Source organism: Polistes canadensis, unplaced genomic scaffold (genome assembly GCF_001313835.1).
Source record: "Polistes canadensis isolate GaletaPanama2010 unplaced genomic scaffold, ASM131383v1 scaffold_37, whole genome shotgun sequence".
In the NCBI taxonomy this organism is placed as follows: Eukaryota; Metazoa; Arthropoda; class Insecta; order Hymenoptera; family Vespidae; genus Polistes; species Polistes canadensis.
In genome coordinates this window covers 857,426-874,213 of record NW_014569584.1, presented here as the reverse complement: position 1 = coordinate 874,213, position 16,788 = coordinate 857,426, and the positions used below count along the sequence as shown (strand labels likewise).

The 16,788-nt window shown below is 39.0% G+C and overlaps 1 protein-coding gene across 17 annotated transcripts in view; it reads left to right on the top strand.

Annotated features, from left to right (window-relative positions):
- The first annotated feature begins 875 nt into the window (after positions 1 to 875).
- The window catches only part of LOC106784523 (calcium/calmodulin-dependent protein kinase type II alpha chain), a 65,963-nt gene continuing 50,050 nt past the window's right edge, over positions 876 to 16,788 (top strand). For 10 of the 17 annotated variants that reach the window (XM_014744169.1, XM_014744168.1, XM_014744166.1 and 7 more), the window contains exon 1: positions 877 to 1,730. In XM_014744169.1, the coding sequence (XP_014599655.1) occupies positions 1,666 to 1,730 (65 nt within the window). In that variant the 5' untranslated portion in view covers positions 877 to 1,665. Of the gene's footprint in view, positions 1,731 to 16,788 lie in introns of all 17 variants that reach the window. The other 7 variants (XM_014744155.1, XM_014744153.1, XM_014744157.1 and 4 more) reach the window with 1 other exon arrangement.

Genomic DNA, 16,788 nt, shown 5'->3' with positions numbered 1-16,788 from the left:
TTTGGGTTTCTAATCATTAGAATCGTTCAGATTTGATAATAGAATACTGCATGCTACGATAAACTCAAGTGGAAGATACGTTTGCTAATGTTTCATGAAAGAGGGACATTAATGGGTTGCTTTTTATTTGAAATGCGAGGAATATGATTGTACATGGAGAAAGAAAGAGAGAGAAAGAGGAATGTATAGGTGATCAATAAAAGTTACTATGGTCATAAAATTAATTCGACTATTTCAACGTAATCTTAGTATCATTTAATCTACATTTTTATATAGAATTCAAGAGAAGTTAAATTTATTATCATAAGTATCGCATCTCACTTAAAATGAAATTTTGCACGAAAGTTAGAGACGCGGGAAATCGATGAAATTTGGAAAATAGTTGCCGCGATTACGCGTTAAGAAGTAGTAGTAGTAGTAGTAGTACATCTCGCTTTTATATCAGACGCGAAGAAAACAACTTTGATACAAAATAACAACCGCTAAGGAGTTGAAAATTATCGAAACGTTTCCTCCAAATTAACGATTATTCTTCCATTTAAATTCGTTATCTCTCTAATTAATCTTCGAGGAAAAGAGAAAATAAATTTGATAGAAAAATATTCACGAAAATACTTGAACATTAAACCATTGGAGATTCTTAGAAAGAGTTAAATACGTATCGTAAACATTAAAGGCCGATCAATCGTATAACATCTTCGTTCTTATATGCGTTTAGCAATACAGAAATAAACTGGACATGTAATAAGTTTTTGGATGGGTACTAAAATCGCTATTACCGACGGGGCAGTAGTAGCACCCAAAGACTAGAACTCCTGGTTGGTTACTGGCGAAGGTGATGGTAAGTAGAAGAAGAGTGGAGGGGAAAGAGTACTACGCGAGTCAGTCGACGATCTGCCGGCCAAGAGCGCGGATACGTCGGAGGAGATTATAATCGTCGTACGTACAGTGGCCCGCAGAGATTACGTTTGTCCTTTTTACACTACCCTTTGCTACTCCGGAGAGCACCACCGAGACCAATAATAATACTAATCACCGTCGTCATCAGCCGCTGGCGACTTAATCGTTAACCAAATATCGCGTTAATCAATCGTCGTTGTCGTCGTAGTCGTTTGCGTGGTTATCCTCGCCGTGCTAGACGTTGTCACGATAATCGTCATCGTTGTTGTTACCTATTAGGAGAGAGAGAGATAGAGAGAGAGAGAGAGATAGAGAGAGAGAGAGAGAGAGAGAGAGAGAGAGAGGGAGGGAGAAGTAAGGGCGCCATCCCTGAGTGGGAAAAGTCAACCCCCTTGCGAAGGTTGGCAATTTTTGATAGGAAGTAGAAAGTTATAGGTGTGCGTGCGTGTCTGTCAGCGCCACAGCAGCAGCAGCAGCAGCCGCCGCAGCAGCAACAGCAGCAGCAGGTTCCCCTCTATCGATCGAATTTGACCTGCAAAGTTTCCCGTAGCGTCGACGGCCTCGTCGTCGTCGTCGCCGACGCGCCGTCGCCGTCGCCGTCGTCGTCGTTGCCGTTGGCATAGTCGGTCGCCGCCACCGACCTCGTCGTCGCGTGTGTGCGGTTAGTGTGACACGGAGCAGTGCTGGCTATCGAACGCTTGGATCCACCGGCAACACGCACGCACGCATACACACCTACCTATATACAGGATTAACGCGTTCGGCATGGCTGCCCCAGCCGCCTGCACGCGGTTTAGTGACAACTATGATCTCAAGGAGGAACTCGGCAAGTAAGTTCAATTCAAAGTAACCTTTTCTTCGATAATAAAGAATCCACCCTTCGAACCGTTACCTCATCTCTCCTACCGAACGGGGAAACAGAGATACTATGAAAAAAGATGACCAAATATTTTCTTAATAATTCGTCTAATTAACAACTTTCTACAGCGGGCGACAAGTACGTGCCACTTTGCTGACGACGACGACGCGTCGCGTTGCGACGCGTCGGCCATGACCGTTCTTCGTGTGTGTGTGCGTGCGTGCGTGCGTGCGTGCGTGCATGTGAGTACATCTCTTCCTCGCCGCAGTCGCTCCTTCCCACCTTCGCCTCCCATCCGAGAGCAGCAGGTTCCTCTCTCTCTCTCTCTTTGTCTATATTTAAGCGTCAAAGCTCCTGTAGGCGCTCCAACGCTATATATAAAGCATTCAGGGCGCCTGCTACCAACGATGCCGTTTTACCGACACATCTCGTGTCCACCTCGTCGGCCACCTCCTCGGCCACCTCCTCGGCCACCTCCTCGGCCACCTCGTCGGCCACCTCGGCGGCCCGTTACTATTTACTTACTTACCGACTAACAGCCGCCGCCAATGCGAGAATCCATTTGTTCAACGATCTCTCCGAGAATTGATCATTCTAATAAATATTTAACTTTTCACCAATTATTAATACATACTGAAAATGAAGTCATGTTTTCTAGGAAATTCAATGTTGAACTCGCCTACACACATTTTATTTAGATTATTTTCTACAATTATATAGATTTCCTTTTTCGATATACTAAAAGCCCTCTCTCTGTTTCTTTCTCTCTCTCTCCATTTTTCTCTCTCTCTCTCTCTCTCTCTCTCTCTCTTTCATTCTTTTTCCGCTTTTACTACCCCTCTGATCTCGGTCGCAGCCTTCGTGTGCGCTCGCTAGAGCATAACGTTACACTTCGTACCTTGAATACTCCGATCGTGCCCTCTCTTTCTTCCCTTGCTCGTCCTTCACACCTTTTTTCCGTTTAATTTACCCTATTTTATACTCGTCTCATCGGAGACACTTTTTTTCTTCCTCCCCTTTATACCCAGTCCGATAGGACGGGGGTTGGTAGATAGGTTGCTTGGTATGTATGTATCTACGTACATATATGTGTATATATATATATATCTTCAGTGAGCACGGGGTCGTGCGTAGTTTTATTATCGACGAGATGGAAAAGTCGCGGCAACCTGCGACGGCCATCGCTGACTCCGCTTACACATACGTTATCCTCGATAATTCAAGCAACGTTCGACATTTTGCTTTTGCTAAAAAGGTAACTCCTCGTCGTCCTTCGTCCTAAAGAAGATCGATCGTTGCGATCGGTTTTTATCTCTCGCTCGTTCATACGAACATAATTTATTGTTACACGAATAATTGAAGAGAGAAAATATAAGTATATATATATATATATATATTTTTTTTTTGTTCTTTTCCCCCAAGGGTCGAAACTATCGAGTCGTCGATTAGACAATTTCGTCTAAAAGTTTGACTTCATTCTCATAGAAAATCCGTAGACTTTGTTCAAATGATCTCTCATATCACTTTTCCTTTTCAACCCTTCGTATTATTCTCTCCGATTCTCTTGTCAGCCTTTAGCCCTTCTTCAATAGGGTTGCAAGTTAGGAATCTGCGGAATCGGAGTGAATCGGCTTGCGACCAAACCAATTCGAATGTTGGTTTTGGCAACGTTTGGGGCTGGCATTAAGACCGGAGATAAATATTGGCTCTATCGAGAACCACTAGGGAAATACGGAATTCCCATTAGGAAGTTGCGCTTCCTCGAGGTATCGTACCTTTCGTAAACCTTCTTTTACGATCGATCGACCAAATCTTCTTTCTTTTTTTCTTTTTATCTTTCGATACGAAATATAAGCTGATTCTTTATACTTATAACTTTTACTTTAGTAAAACATTACTAAACTTTCTTTATATTAATGTACAACGTACAAAAATACAGCAGTATATCATTCGTAGAGAAATGCGATCATTGGTCCCAGGGGTCCATTTACTAAGAAAACGACCTAATACATTTTTAGAAATAGAAGGGAAGGAAAAGAAAAAAAGAAAGAATAACTTGTTCTGATATGTACCAATGTTCAATGTAAAATAGTCGCCATTTTTGTGGGCAGAACGAAAGGACGTTCCTTTGGATCGGGTGACACCGACAATATGGCGCGTAGTAATACTACACAACTACGAGCTTGAACGAGTTTATTACGGATTTAGCTTTCCTCTTTCTCTCTTTCTTTCTATCTCTCATTGTCAGTCGTATAACGTAAGACAATCGGGTTTTACGACGGGGAAAAAATAAAACACCGTCGTAAGGTCTCGAAACTAAAAATACGGATAGGCGGACGGATGAACGTTAATTAAAAAGAAAATACTATCCGGGGATAATAGGGGTTGGAAGAAAAATAAACGGAAATGAAGGAGTCGCGAGAGAACTTCGAGTTGCGTATTATTTTTTTGTTTTAATTAATTGAAAACAAAAAGTGTCTTTCTTGTAATTTTTCGTTTGAATTAAAAATTTGTTGTTTCTTTCCCGTAATGGTTCGTGTGCGCCACGTTCTCTCCCTTCTAAAACCACCCGCTCTTCTATTTTCCTCCTATATATTTAAAAAGCATCTTTCAGCTCGTAGTCATCGTCGTCGTCGTCGTCGTCGCTGGTACTTTGAGTGGCAATTAAGTTTCGAAAGTAGACGCGAGTTAACGCGTTTTCCCTTAGGTACGCGGAAGCTGGGAAACGAGCTTGGTTGCTTGCTATCCTTACATCTTCCTTTTCCCTCGTGGAAGATATATACGCGAATTACGAGAGTAAAACGCTAAAGAGAAAAGCACGAGCTTCTGAGATGAGAAAAGGCCGCTTTTAGGGATCGTAAACGGCGACTATTGTAGTAGGGTATTTCTCTCTTGTAAGCTTTTACGGTTCTAAAGGATCTTATGCAAATAACTACATTTATTTCTTATTTTTTCCTTCTTCCACAAAATATAACTCTTCTTTTAGGATTCAATTAGTTTTTTTTTCTCCACAAAATATATACAGTTTTTCTTTTACATTGAATATATTTCATGTAATTTTGATCGAACAGTAATATTTCGTGGTTTGGCATTAGATGATACGATTATACGTAAAAATACTTGTCTCTACGTAAGAATGTATAGATGTGTGTACTAGGTAAACGTGCGAGAAACCATCGATCATGTAAGGAGTTTAGCACAAAGCCAAGCGTTAGACTTGTTAACTTACAACAACGGAGAATTGTGTCAAATCGCATAGCATGGTTCGCTGACTCGTCAATGTGTTGTATAGGTATAGTAGCACGTGTTGCGAACATTCCGTAATGTACGTAAATGATCGAACGCCATTCCTTTTCGATTCGTGTTATATACCTAATGTACACACATACGTTTATGTACATGGAAACAAAAAACAAATAACAGTATTATTCTTTTTATTACCTCTACGATATATTTTATCCATACTATAGTTAACGACACGTTTTTTCTTCTATTTTTGCATTTTTTACATTATAAGAAACGACCTCGTTACGTCACTATTTTTTTCTATCTCTTATTGTTCTTGCTCGTTACGGAGAATATCGCGTCTCGGTTCGAATTAGTCGACGTGCATCTATCAGAAATGTAGGGTGTCTTTAAAATCGATGCAACGAATAAATGAACGAAATCATTTGGAAAGTTAATAGTTACCATTCGTCATCCGGTTTGCGTTCCTAGTTTGGGCCCGATTAATTAGCGTTCTCGTTAATTCGTAGTCATTATTTAGCAGACGAGAGTAGATATCGGGGCGGGGGGGGGGATATGTGTAGATCCTTTTATCCTAGTTCGAGCGCAGGAAATACATAGGAGAAAGGATATCGATTCGCAGGTGTACACTTTGCTTTTCCGCGTTAGCCTTTTTTTCTTCTTTTCAATTAATATTAAATTATACGAGGGAGGAATCTATTTAAGACGAGGGCGAACGCTTTCCAGTGCACTCGAGTTGCACTTTTAGTTTTCTAAGCGGTTTCTTTTTTCCCTTTTGCGACCGACTCTCCACGTACACAGCGAACCACGTAACTCGATCGCTTTGATTATTTCCTTTAGCGCGCCGGACGAAAAGTGCCAGAGGAACCTATACTAGCGAGACCTTTATTTTTCTTTCTTTCTTTTATCTCTCGGAAAAATGACATTTTAAGAAGCTCCTTCGAAACGCGTGCGCGTTTCAATTAAAGCCAATCGAAAAAGTGTCCGAGTGCTTTTATTTTTCGATTTATAATAACTTGATCGAAACAACGATTCAAAATCAAATTCTACCATGAAACGTAACGAGTACGTTGGACTTTTAATTTGTTGCTTTCGTCTGGAAAAATTCGATTTAAGAAGACCGCTGAAAAGTTTTTTCCTGGTTCGCCTCGTCCATCCATGCTTTCGCCACTTGATAAACAAGAAATTAAGGCCAATAGAAAAATCAGAGTGGTTTTCGATGTCTTTCAAGGAACAAAGTTTGACGCGAACGAGAATAAAATAAAGTCTCATTGACGATATTCATTGAAAGTTGGTAGGAGGTAGGTGTGTTTTTTGTAAAAAAGTTCATCGTAAAATCGGATCATTGCATAAAGCAAATATACGTTTCGACGAAGAATTTGAAAGTTCGAGAAAGATAGAAAACCGATCGGAATATTAAAAATAGATCTCCCTATTCGTGCCTCGTCTTTCGAACGATGAAATATCTCAGCTCTCTCATCATTATTTACCATGCCTACCCTGTTTGCTCTCACAATGCTCGATAAATATTAGATCGTGCAAAGTAAAAGCGGCGGAGGATGGTTTTACGCCGAGATTCTGATTGGTTTTACCGCGAGAGGATATAAATTTGTAACAGGAAGTTCTGTATCAATTGAGATAAAAAAAGAAGTTGTTCCCTTTCTTTTGATTCCGATCTTTGTACTTTTAGTTAAGTTTACCCGGCACGTGGTGTGATATATATATATATCTTTGGCTTTGCTCGGCTCGGCTCGGCTCGGCGGATCTCGGAGCCACCACCTGTCCTGTAACGTCCTCCTCCCTGGGGACATTCCCGAGGCAACCTCGATCGATAAACCGGCACCCTTCTCCTCATTTATGTAACTACTTATATACCTCGGCTAGTATATAAGTAGGTAAATATAGCTTTGCGTATAGTTGGCTTACATAAACTTTTACATACTTTTCTCGAACGGACGAACGCGAAGCTTTAGCTCCTATTAACATTATCATCGATTCCGAAGGTTTCTAGAAGCGACGAGCGTGTTTAACAGCAAACGGCTATTGGCTTTCCTTTTTCCTCCTATTTTTTCTTCTTACTTTTCAAAGGGACTAACGGGGAGTTAGGAAACTGCCGAGATAGGAAACGTCAAACACTTATTTTTCTTCATTCATTTATTTATTTGTCGTGCACGCGTTACGTTACACACCTTACCGAACGACTAATTATTATTCCGTACCTTTTACCGATAGATATTAATTCGCCAGGACAGAAATGGTTATACACGTAGACTGCTATCAAATTCTTACCACTCGTCCACGAGAGATATCCGAGATGCATCGTTGAACGCGAATTTGTCGACCTTTTGAAAAACGATCCGCCCGATCGCCTCTCGATTACGCGCATTTTTCCTCTTCTTTTATTATTAACATTTTGTCAACATTGCGTTTTTAGTATAAAACGCCTAACCTGTGGCCTTTGAAGCTTTCACGAACTTTACGATATTATTTTTCAATATATCGCCCGTTCTATTACCTTTATGTTCAACTATCTCTCTTTCCTTTTTTCTTCTCTTCCAACTTTTATTTTCCGAATCGTCGACGCATTCATTCCAAATGTATTTACTTTGCCCGATTTATAAATATTATTAACACGGCCCAAGAAACAAATCGATTTCAAACCCGTAATGCATTTTTCATCGCAATGTTAATTTGAATTTCAACTTATTGAATCTTTTTGCTCTTTTTCTTCTTTCAGATCAACTTAAACGGAAAGAGAGTAAAAATTTAGTATGAAATTTGATTGTTAAAAAATCGGAAGGAAGCTAATGCAATGATTTTGTATTTGACAATAACGCGTAATCAGCGCTGAACCGGCAATGCATTTAGCGGGGAAATCGCACGGGATATAATTGCTTTAATTCGCGTCGAAAAACGCAACAGCAACACCTATATCCTCAGTTTCGTTGTTTTTTCTTTTCTATACGAAGGTACTACACGACAATCCGTACTAACGCGTAATATACACGAATTTGTAGCTCTTGCGTATAAATACTAGCTTGGTTTTGCATGGAAAACAAAATTTACAAGCCCCCCCCCACCCCCTTTTTTTCTCTCTTCATTTTCTCTCTCGTTTTCTTTCCACCCGCGCAAAGGCACATCACGTTTCGCGGCGGCTAATATTTTTCTATGCGTTGATAAAAACTCGAGCCCAGAAAGATGCGGAGATTTTATTTATAACGCGTCGCATGCATCTTGTTTACGCTTTTACTTCATTACGAATAAATTGACACGATCGAATAATATACATTTATTTGAATCGATGTTATCGGGTAGTGCGCGTAACCTAAATATAATATAAATAATAATTAAAAGTCGGGCTAAAGAAAAATTCAGTAAAATCCCCTGATCGAATTAATCGCATTCGATATATTTTCATAAAACGTACGAATCGTTGCAATATTATATTTGTCAATATATTTCCGATACTATCGTTCACAATAGAATTTTACCATTACTTCAAATTTCATGAGATAGATAGGATACAAGTAGAATTTGATTTTATTTTTCAATTATTTGAAAATAGCGCGAGTCCATTAAATTCAACGCTTCGTTTAACATAGAAATTTCCTACATCTACAATCACGGAAAAGCGAAATCAATTTATTACGAATTGGGAATATTTTGGAGTAATGTAAAACACAAAAGTTGAAATATATTAGTGAGACTTAGGGCAAGTGACGATGAAAGACATCTTAGAAAAGGCTTTGGAAAGATACGTTTTTATCTCGACGGAATGAGATTTGCCAATGGAAATACATTTATTAATCCATCCATTCTCGATCGTTGAGAAAAAGTTGACGGAAACGACGAAGTTTCGGAGACAGGGAGCGTTGCTAGGTCAAAGCGGAAGACGAAATTCCTTTCTTCGCGCGTTGCATATTTCTACGGGGCCTATTTTCGGTTTGTACCATACGCTATTATTAGATGGCTAATACGCGCGTATTCGCTCCAAACTTAATTTATGTTTTAATCTAAAGAGAAGTACGCGCGTACTGTAACGCCCTTTCCGAAAGGACGGTGAACGAAAGAGGGGAAAGAAGAGGGGAGGGAAGAGGGGAAGGAAGAGGGGAAGGAAGGTATCGATCGGCAACCGAAAGACCGAATTCGGTGCTCCCTTTTCCTTGAAAATTCTTCGGGATAGGAGTTTCTTCGAGGATTTTCACACGAACGCGACGGAATTTCACGCGAAGATTTAAATTGGATCTACACATGTCGCATATATCGATATTAGGTATATTAAATCGACTAGCGAGAGTGCTTCCACAAAGTTCCAAACTTTGAATTTAGATTTTTGTGAAATAGAATTATTCGATGATTCGGAAGAAAATTCTTTGCAATTAATAACGATGGTTGGATTGACATTTACCGTACTAACCGGGCTGCGTAGGGAAAAATGATAAAAACAAGATGGATCCGCCTTCGGCAATGCGGCTTTCCGAGTTCGTTCACGACGCAGATAATCCAGCTTTGCCACGGCTTTCGAAGCGAGTGACAAGCGTGCGATCTAAAAATAATGCTTCAAGCGACCGACTAATGCGAGGGCTGCCACGGCGCCAACCTCCGTTGCCCACTTCTTTTTTATTTTTTATATTAAATACAAAAAATCCCTACAATCTCATCAATTTACCTTCCACACACGGTTTGCTTTCAACTTTACGAACAATGCAACTTTCCTTATTTACAGCCTCACCTTATCTATCTTCCTTATTTTCGATAGAAACGTACGATAGAAACGTACGATAGAAAGTACACAATTTATATCGAAGATTTTTTCTCTCTTTTCTCTTGTTTTTTTTTCATTTGAAAACTTGCCATCTCGAATAAATCTTGATTTTAAGTAATTTCGATTTTTACACGAAAAGAAAAAACATCAATTTAGAAGTTCCAAAGTAATTTCATAAAATTGTAAGAGTTTTTCGTCCCTTCAACTTTGGATACCCTTAGTTGGAAATTTTCAACGGCATCGTTTGTCAATGTGGCGAATTCGTTTAGAAAATATAGGATGGATATATGAAAATGATTTATTTCTAATGCTGTTTTCAATGAAAAATTGACAATATTTATTAAATAAATACTTATTTTCCGTAATAGATAGTAGGTACCAAGAAAAAGTTTCCAATAACTATAGAAATTGAGAAAAACTTGAATGCTTTTAGAGTAACCGAAGTAGGTTTATTTGCGAGTACTATCTCTTACATTTTTCTTCAAATTTCACGTGTACAAAGTATCCTGTTACGGATGGTAGAAACGACCAGAGGTTGATACAATTTTTGTATTTGTTAATACAACGGTAGAATCAGTCTCGTGCAGTTAGCTCGTAAATCGACGCGGCAATACGATATATCGCAGTTTTCGTGCCGAGAATCGCGTTTATCTGCGTTATGCGGTAGGTATGCACTACTTACTTAAATGCATGCATAGGTAAAGGCGTTTGTTCGATCTAAATCTTAAGAAGAACAAGAAGAAGGAACGTGTCCGTTTTCGACGTATCTAGATTTATTACCAACTTCCTCTTCCTATCGACATCATTTTATCGCGGTTTCAAACACGCACGACTAATAAAATAAAATTTAAATCCTTGCACTTTGTTCCTTCGTGTTAAATATTTATAATTGATAAATAATGTCAGTATTTTATAATAAAACGAGAGAGGTATCAGAAAACTAATTCAACTTTGTTGGCTGACAAAATGTAATTTTCCGCTGACGTTTAATTATTTATACCGAGAGAAAATATATATTCGCGGGTGATTAATTAATATAATAGAAAGGATAAAAAAAAGTGTGGAGTAAAAAAATAATTGGAAGGGATAAGAAAAGAAAAATTGTAGGTAGCAAGGGTGGCAAAATGAAAAAAAGGTACAAAATTGTACGGTGGTGGGATAGGTCATTTTCGGTCGTCCCTTTTTCTTCCGAATCGAAAGTTTTTTGGGCGGTTGCCCGGGGAGAAGAACAATAAGAGAAAGAAATAAAGAAGCGATGGTAGACGTTGGCGCATCCTGCTGCGCGAATGATTAAGGAAACAAGACAAAAGAGCCTCGTTCCAGCCTCCGACTCCGAAAAGGTATTGTCGTTTCGAAACTGGGACGACGGAAAGTTTATTTCGTGGACGAGCTCGCGTTTTCCTCCTTCCAAATTCTATTAATAAATAAACGATCGAATTTGAAAATAATAGGGCGCGGGGTGCAGGGCGCGGGGTGCGGGGCCGCGTAAATGGTAATTATTAGTAATTATAATATTTAGTCTAGCGCGTTTCTTGGCGTCAAAGCGTTAGTTCCGGTCCGTCCTTTGCAAGCCGAACCACGTAATTTATTTTATCCGGCGATCGAACTTCCGATATAACTTTGCTTAGACCACCAACTTTCTCCTGTATGTGTGTGTTTCTCTTTGTGTCGCGTGTAAGGGCCACGATAATTACTTTCCCGAACGATAACGACTATTATTTCTTGCTCGACGTGAAACGTTTATGCACGCCTACTGACACAGACACGCACACTGTTATCGACTATGTCGTTTCTTTGATACTATAAAGAACTCGATACCTGCTGTGCTTCTACTCTACTATCTTCTACCGTCCCGTATCCGAGCGCGTCCAACGCTGCTATACCGTGGGCTGTTCTAATTTCCGTTTTCTCTCGCTCGTCAAATCATTCACCAACAGAAACGAAGAAAGTAAAAGTTGTCGAAAAAGTATACCATGTCCTAATATCTTTCCTAGCGGCTCGCGTGTTCGCGAGTCTTTTATTTGTTTCTTTCTTTCGCCAGAAAATGGCGATTTTCTTGGCTTTTAATTTGAACGTCTACGGGCTCTCCTTGTAATTCTTTATTACCTCGGCTTCTCTTTATCATCGTGACACAACATTAGGCATTTGGCCAAATGCCGTTCTCATTACCATATGCGATCGAGTCCGCGCCCTTTTCATCAGGAATTCTCCTTTACCTACTTTCCAAATGGAAAAAGGATTTTAATGGACGCGTCTAATTTATATTCTCTTTCGCTCGACTGATCCGATCTGCTATTTTTCGATCGACGATGAAAAACGCAAGAAAAAAAAAAACAAAAAAAAAGGGAAAGAAATCTTCTCCGAAGGACTACCCTCTTGTCCCCCATGTAAGATACTCCAGAATAGCATCTATAGGTAACGCATGTCGTAACTAACTAAGCACAGGTGGTACATGTGACTAATTAGTAGCACGTATCAAATTACGTTCGTCGCATAGCTGCTCGAGAGATGAAACTCGTTGAGCGAACGAACGAGGCGAGAGGGGGAACAGCAAGAGAGAAGTCTTCTTTAAATTAAAAAAAGGAAACTAACTTTTTCTCCTTTCTCTCGTGCAAGTCTTCTTACAACTTGACTATATATTTTTCTTATTTTCTTGTTATTATTTGTCCTTCATATAAGTAGTTATTTTATACAAACATTAATTACATACTTTTGATTACTCCGACTCGTTATCGATTAGAGTACGATAAATATATTATATAATACATGTTATATAAAATATAAATGATTTGTATATTTTTCGCGCAGGAAAGGAGGGTCGGTCAAAGGTCGTTCGTAACGACGAAACAAAGATATGGCAATTAACATAATCCATTAGCGCGATATTCTCTTGAGTAACGAAGTTAGGTAGGTACATTAATTATTCTGTTCCTTCATCCTGAAGAAAACATGTGCCATGACATAAACTCGTGTGCGGATATCGATCGAGAAAAAGTGGCGGGTGGGCGTAAAATTTGTAGAAAGGTTTGCGAGCTCTCGTGGGACACTTCCACCGTATCGATGGACGTCGATTTCCGGTTACAGGATTACGGTTCGTGGCCTCTGGCACGAAACAAGCATTCGCAAAGTCTCCCCCTTGCTCCCTTACTTCATCGATAAAAGCAATTTCAGCGAGTACACCGCCGATACTTAAGGATATCGACTATATACGTACTTGAACGTTTATTGCCTATCCAACCGAACCCGACAAGATCGATCGTCAATATTTTGTTTATTTTCGCAACGATCGATTGAAATTGCAAGGAATTGCAATTCCTCTTGCAATCAATAAATATGCGTTCCTGTATTCGCGCTCGGTTCCGGTATTTTCGCAATGACGTCAAGGAAAAATATACAAAGACAATAGAAATTGGCAAAAGTCGGTAGGTAGGCTCGATCGTGGCTGAAATCCTGTGTTGGGCACGTTGACCCAGTTATATCTACTATTATTAGCAATCCGGACGAGCGGACGAGCGGTTATGTAAGTCTGTTATCCTGCCGTTGCGGTGCCCAAAAGCGTGACACTGTTCTTACAGTATTCCAACGGAATACGAAAGTAAAGGGTAAGGAAATTGATGGAAAAGATGAAAGGGACTTGGAGCATCTCTTAAATTGATAAAGGGCTGGCTCGTTCAATGTCGACTATCAACTTTCTTAGTCATTTATTTTATTTCATTTCATTTTTCTTTTCATTCGAAGCCCTATTCGTTCGAACGTTTGCACTATCATGCTATGTCGTGCTAAGGCTTCCGAAATAGTATAGAAATATCTTTCTTATTGTAATAACTTTATATTATTATATATATATATACATAATTGGTATTTTTACGGTCAAATATAATTTCCTAATTCTTTTTGTTTTTTTCACGTCTGATATAAACGTAGCGTAACGAAAATGAAACATTAGTGTTCTCGATAATAACGTAACGCGTTTGGATGACGTTACTTGCATTCTATACCTATATACACAGATAGTTCGAAAAGAAAACCAGAGATTACCATATATCACTATATTTACCACACGCTGGCAGGAGATCTTCCTGTTTACACGCTCAAAGCCGATCGAATCGATGAACGTGCTTCTCGATAATTTCAGAAGGAACTCTTTCTCTCTCTCTCTCTCTCTCTCTCTCTCTTTCTCTCTCTGTATTCAACGAGTCTATCAAAGATTATAAACATTTTTAAATTCCTAATAATATCCTAAATTGTATTACTATAGACGTACATAGTTACAATGTGTTCTCAAATACTTTGCTTAATTTTCATTTATATTTTAATACCAACATTGATCTTCGTGATTATGTATAGGTATATGTGAAAGTATTTAGATAGAGATGTATACAAAATAGAATTTGTTGAAAAAATAAAAGACCTCACTAAATATTCATTTATATTTGAATACTATCATTGATCTTTCTGATATGTACGTACGTATGTAAGTATTTATATATGTATGTATGTATGTATAAACGTATGTATGAACGTTTGTATGCACATACATAAATAAATATGTCGATCGAATATGCAGTCTCATGTATGCGGAATGCGATACTCGCGACGACTCGTTATATCGAAACAATAAATAGAAAGAGAGAGAGAAAAATATGCAGAAACGATAAATGAAAACTCGGGCGTTAAACGGTGGAGATCTTTTGGACGCTTTGCCGCAGAGTACGCGTCTTTGAATTTGCGCGTTCGTAAATGCGTTTTTGAAGAGTCAGAGAAAGATAAGAGGGGTGGAGGGTTGAGGGTGGTTCAGAGTCGAGGATTCGCGTAAAAACCAAGAGACCACCGACCGGAGAAAAATCGAACCTCTCGAGTTTTCCTTCTCTTTTATACTTGGAAAATGTTGCATTTATATGTATATACATGAAATAGTTGCGCTAAGAGTTTTATTCCTCTTTTCAAATATAGTTTTTCTTCTGGTAAAGAAAACAAGCGGAATGGAAAATAAAACGCTAAAATCTAACTAAATGCAAACTGGCGTAGGAAGCAATAAAATTTCTATTTAAAAAGTAACAACATTATTCGAATACATTTTGTAGTATTCAGTGGAAATAATTGATTCGATAAATATATTTAAATACAAACATCCACGTGGATCCACGTTACATACTTAATACTAATTGTAAATATTGAAGAATACCTTGGTTATAGGAATGGTATAGGAATGTCCTGCGAGAGAAGAAGCGCAGGGCCGTGCCTTTGGCGTTCAATGCCCTAGGTTTCTCCATCTCTTTCTCTCCGTCTCTCTGATTCGCGCGCGCGTTGGAGAACGAAGTATCGACCGGTTAAAGCTATTCCCGGCCGGCTGAAGCGGCCAACTTTGCCACCCCTATCGAGCGAGTCTCCCCACCCTTCGTCGTGCACCCTCGGAGCAACGTCGCATCAGCCGTTTCCATCATCCTTATCCGTAGCCTCTCCTCGCTTGCTTTTCTCTAACGCGGCTAACCTTAACGTCCAAGAAAAACGTCCACTCGATCAGCAGGTGTACCCAACACTCGCTACACCTTTTAACATTCTTTTTATTTTTTTTACAACCCTTACAAATGTTCCTTCTTTTTTTCCTTTTTCATTTTTCCAAAGCATATTTTTCTCGACTTCCTTCCCATCGACGTTCTTCTCTTACCATCCATCCCTTTTTCTTATGTTTTTTCTTTAATGCTCATAACCGAGGTTACATTTTATATATTCTTCATTAATCTTCCTTTCTATTTATTATTTTACAACGAAGGGGTACCAAGAACGGTACCAAGATTTACGTAACGATAGGAAATTGTCCTGAGAGACGTCGCTCCCGATGAACGGTCTACCATTTTTAAATCTTTTCGTTCCATTCTTCTTCATCTTTTTCTTTCCAATAAGAGGCTGAAAGAAAGAAGGAAAAGAGAAATGTAGAGAGGAAATGCTCGGGATATATTTTTACTGGCTCTCCTGTGAAAATGTCGAGAGTCGAGTAAATAACGTGTGTCAACGAAACGAACCAACGCTCCTGAATATCATCGCGTTCCTCTCAATGCGTATACGTATATATATATATATATATAAATATCAAGAAATAACGGGCATATATTTACTCAAACTCACGTGTTGTCTCTACGCCCACGACAAAATGGCGGCGGAGTCACGTGTGAGATCGTGCGTTTTCCTCGAGTTATTCCAGCTCAAAAAAGAAATATAATATCTCTCTTCTTTTCTGTCCTTATTTTTTGTATCGCTATTATTACACAATTTTTGGACAAATAATTTTAACGAAAAATCAGTATTACGTCAATCGACAACAAAAAATAAGTAGAAAGGTTGGTTTTTCCTGGCATTTGTGCGAATGATGGAAATTTATTGAAACGACCTCGGATAAAATAAAGGATGGATGAAAAGAAAAGAAATTTCCCCTAGCCAATTGATGGCATCACGCGCGTGTCCCATGTCGAAAAGAAATAATTCTTATTCCCTTTATTTTGTTCCACCATGAAGATAAAGTTCTTCTCGTGGTTCGTTCGCGTGCAACGCGGTTAACTGCGTGGAAGGAAGGCACGTGACTTTAACGGCATGCATAAATGATATATACACCAGCCGATTTGTCACGCAATAGTTCATGGCAGCAACAACGACTTGTACAGGAAAATAATCAAGAGAGAAAATACGAATAAAAAGGTTAAGTGGATTCTCGCCATCCCTTTTTTACTCGATACTTTTAGCTCTCGTCGATGACTCCCAAATTTCATTTCATTATCCTTTTGCAATTCATGAATACGAATTATATATACGATAGTTATCTATGGAAAAATAGAATACTCTTGTGATTTAGTTGTGCACGTACGTATTACAGGGTGTCCTAAAAAAAAGTCGCGATACTTTCGAAGTAATTATGAAAAAAAATAATAATGTATTATTTTTCAGCTCGGTAAAGTTAGCTTTGGGACAACCAGTATTTCGTTCGGAAGATTGAACTCTTATCTTTGATGGTAGAATGAAAACA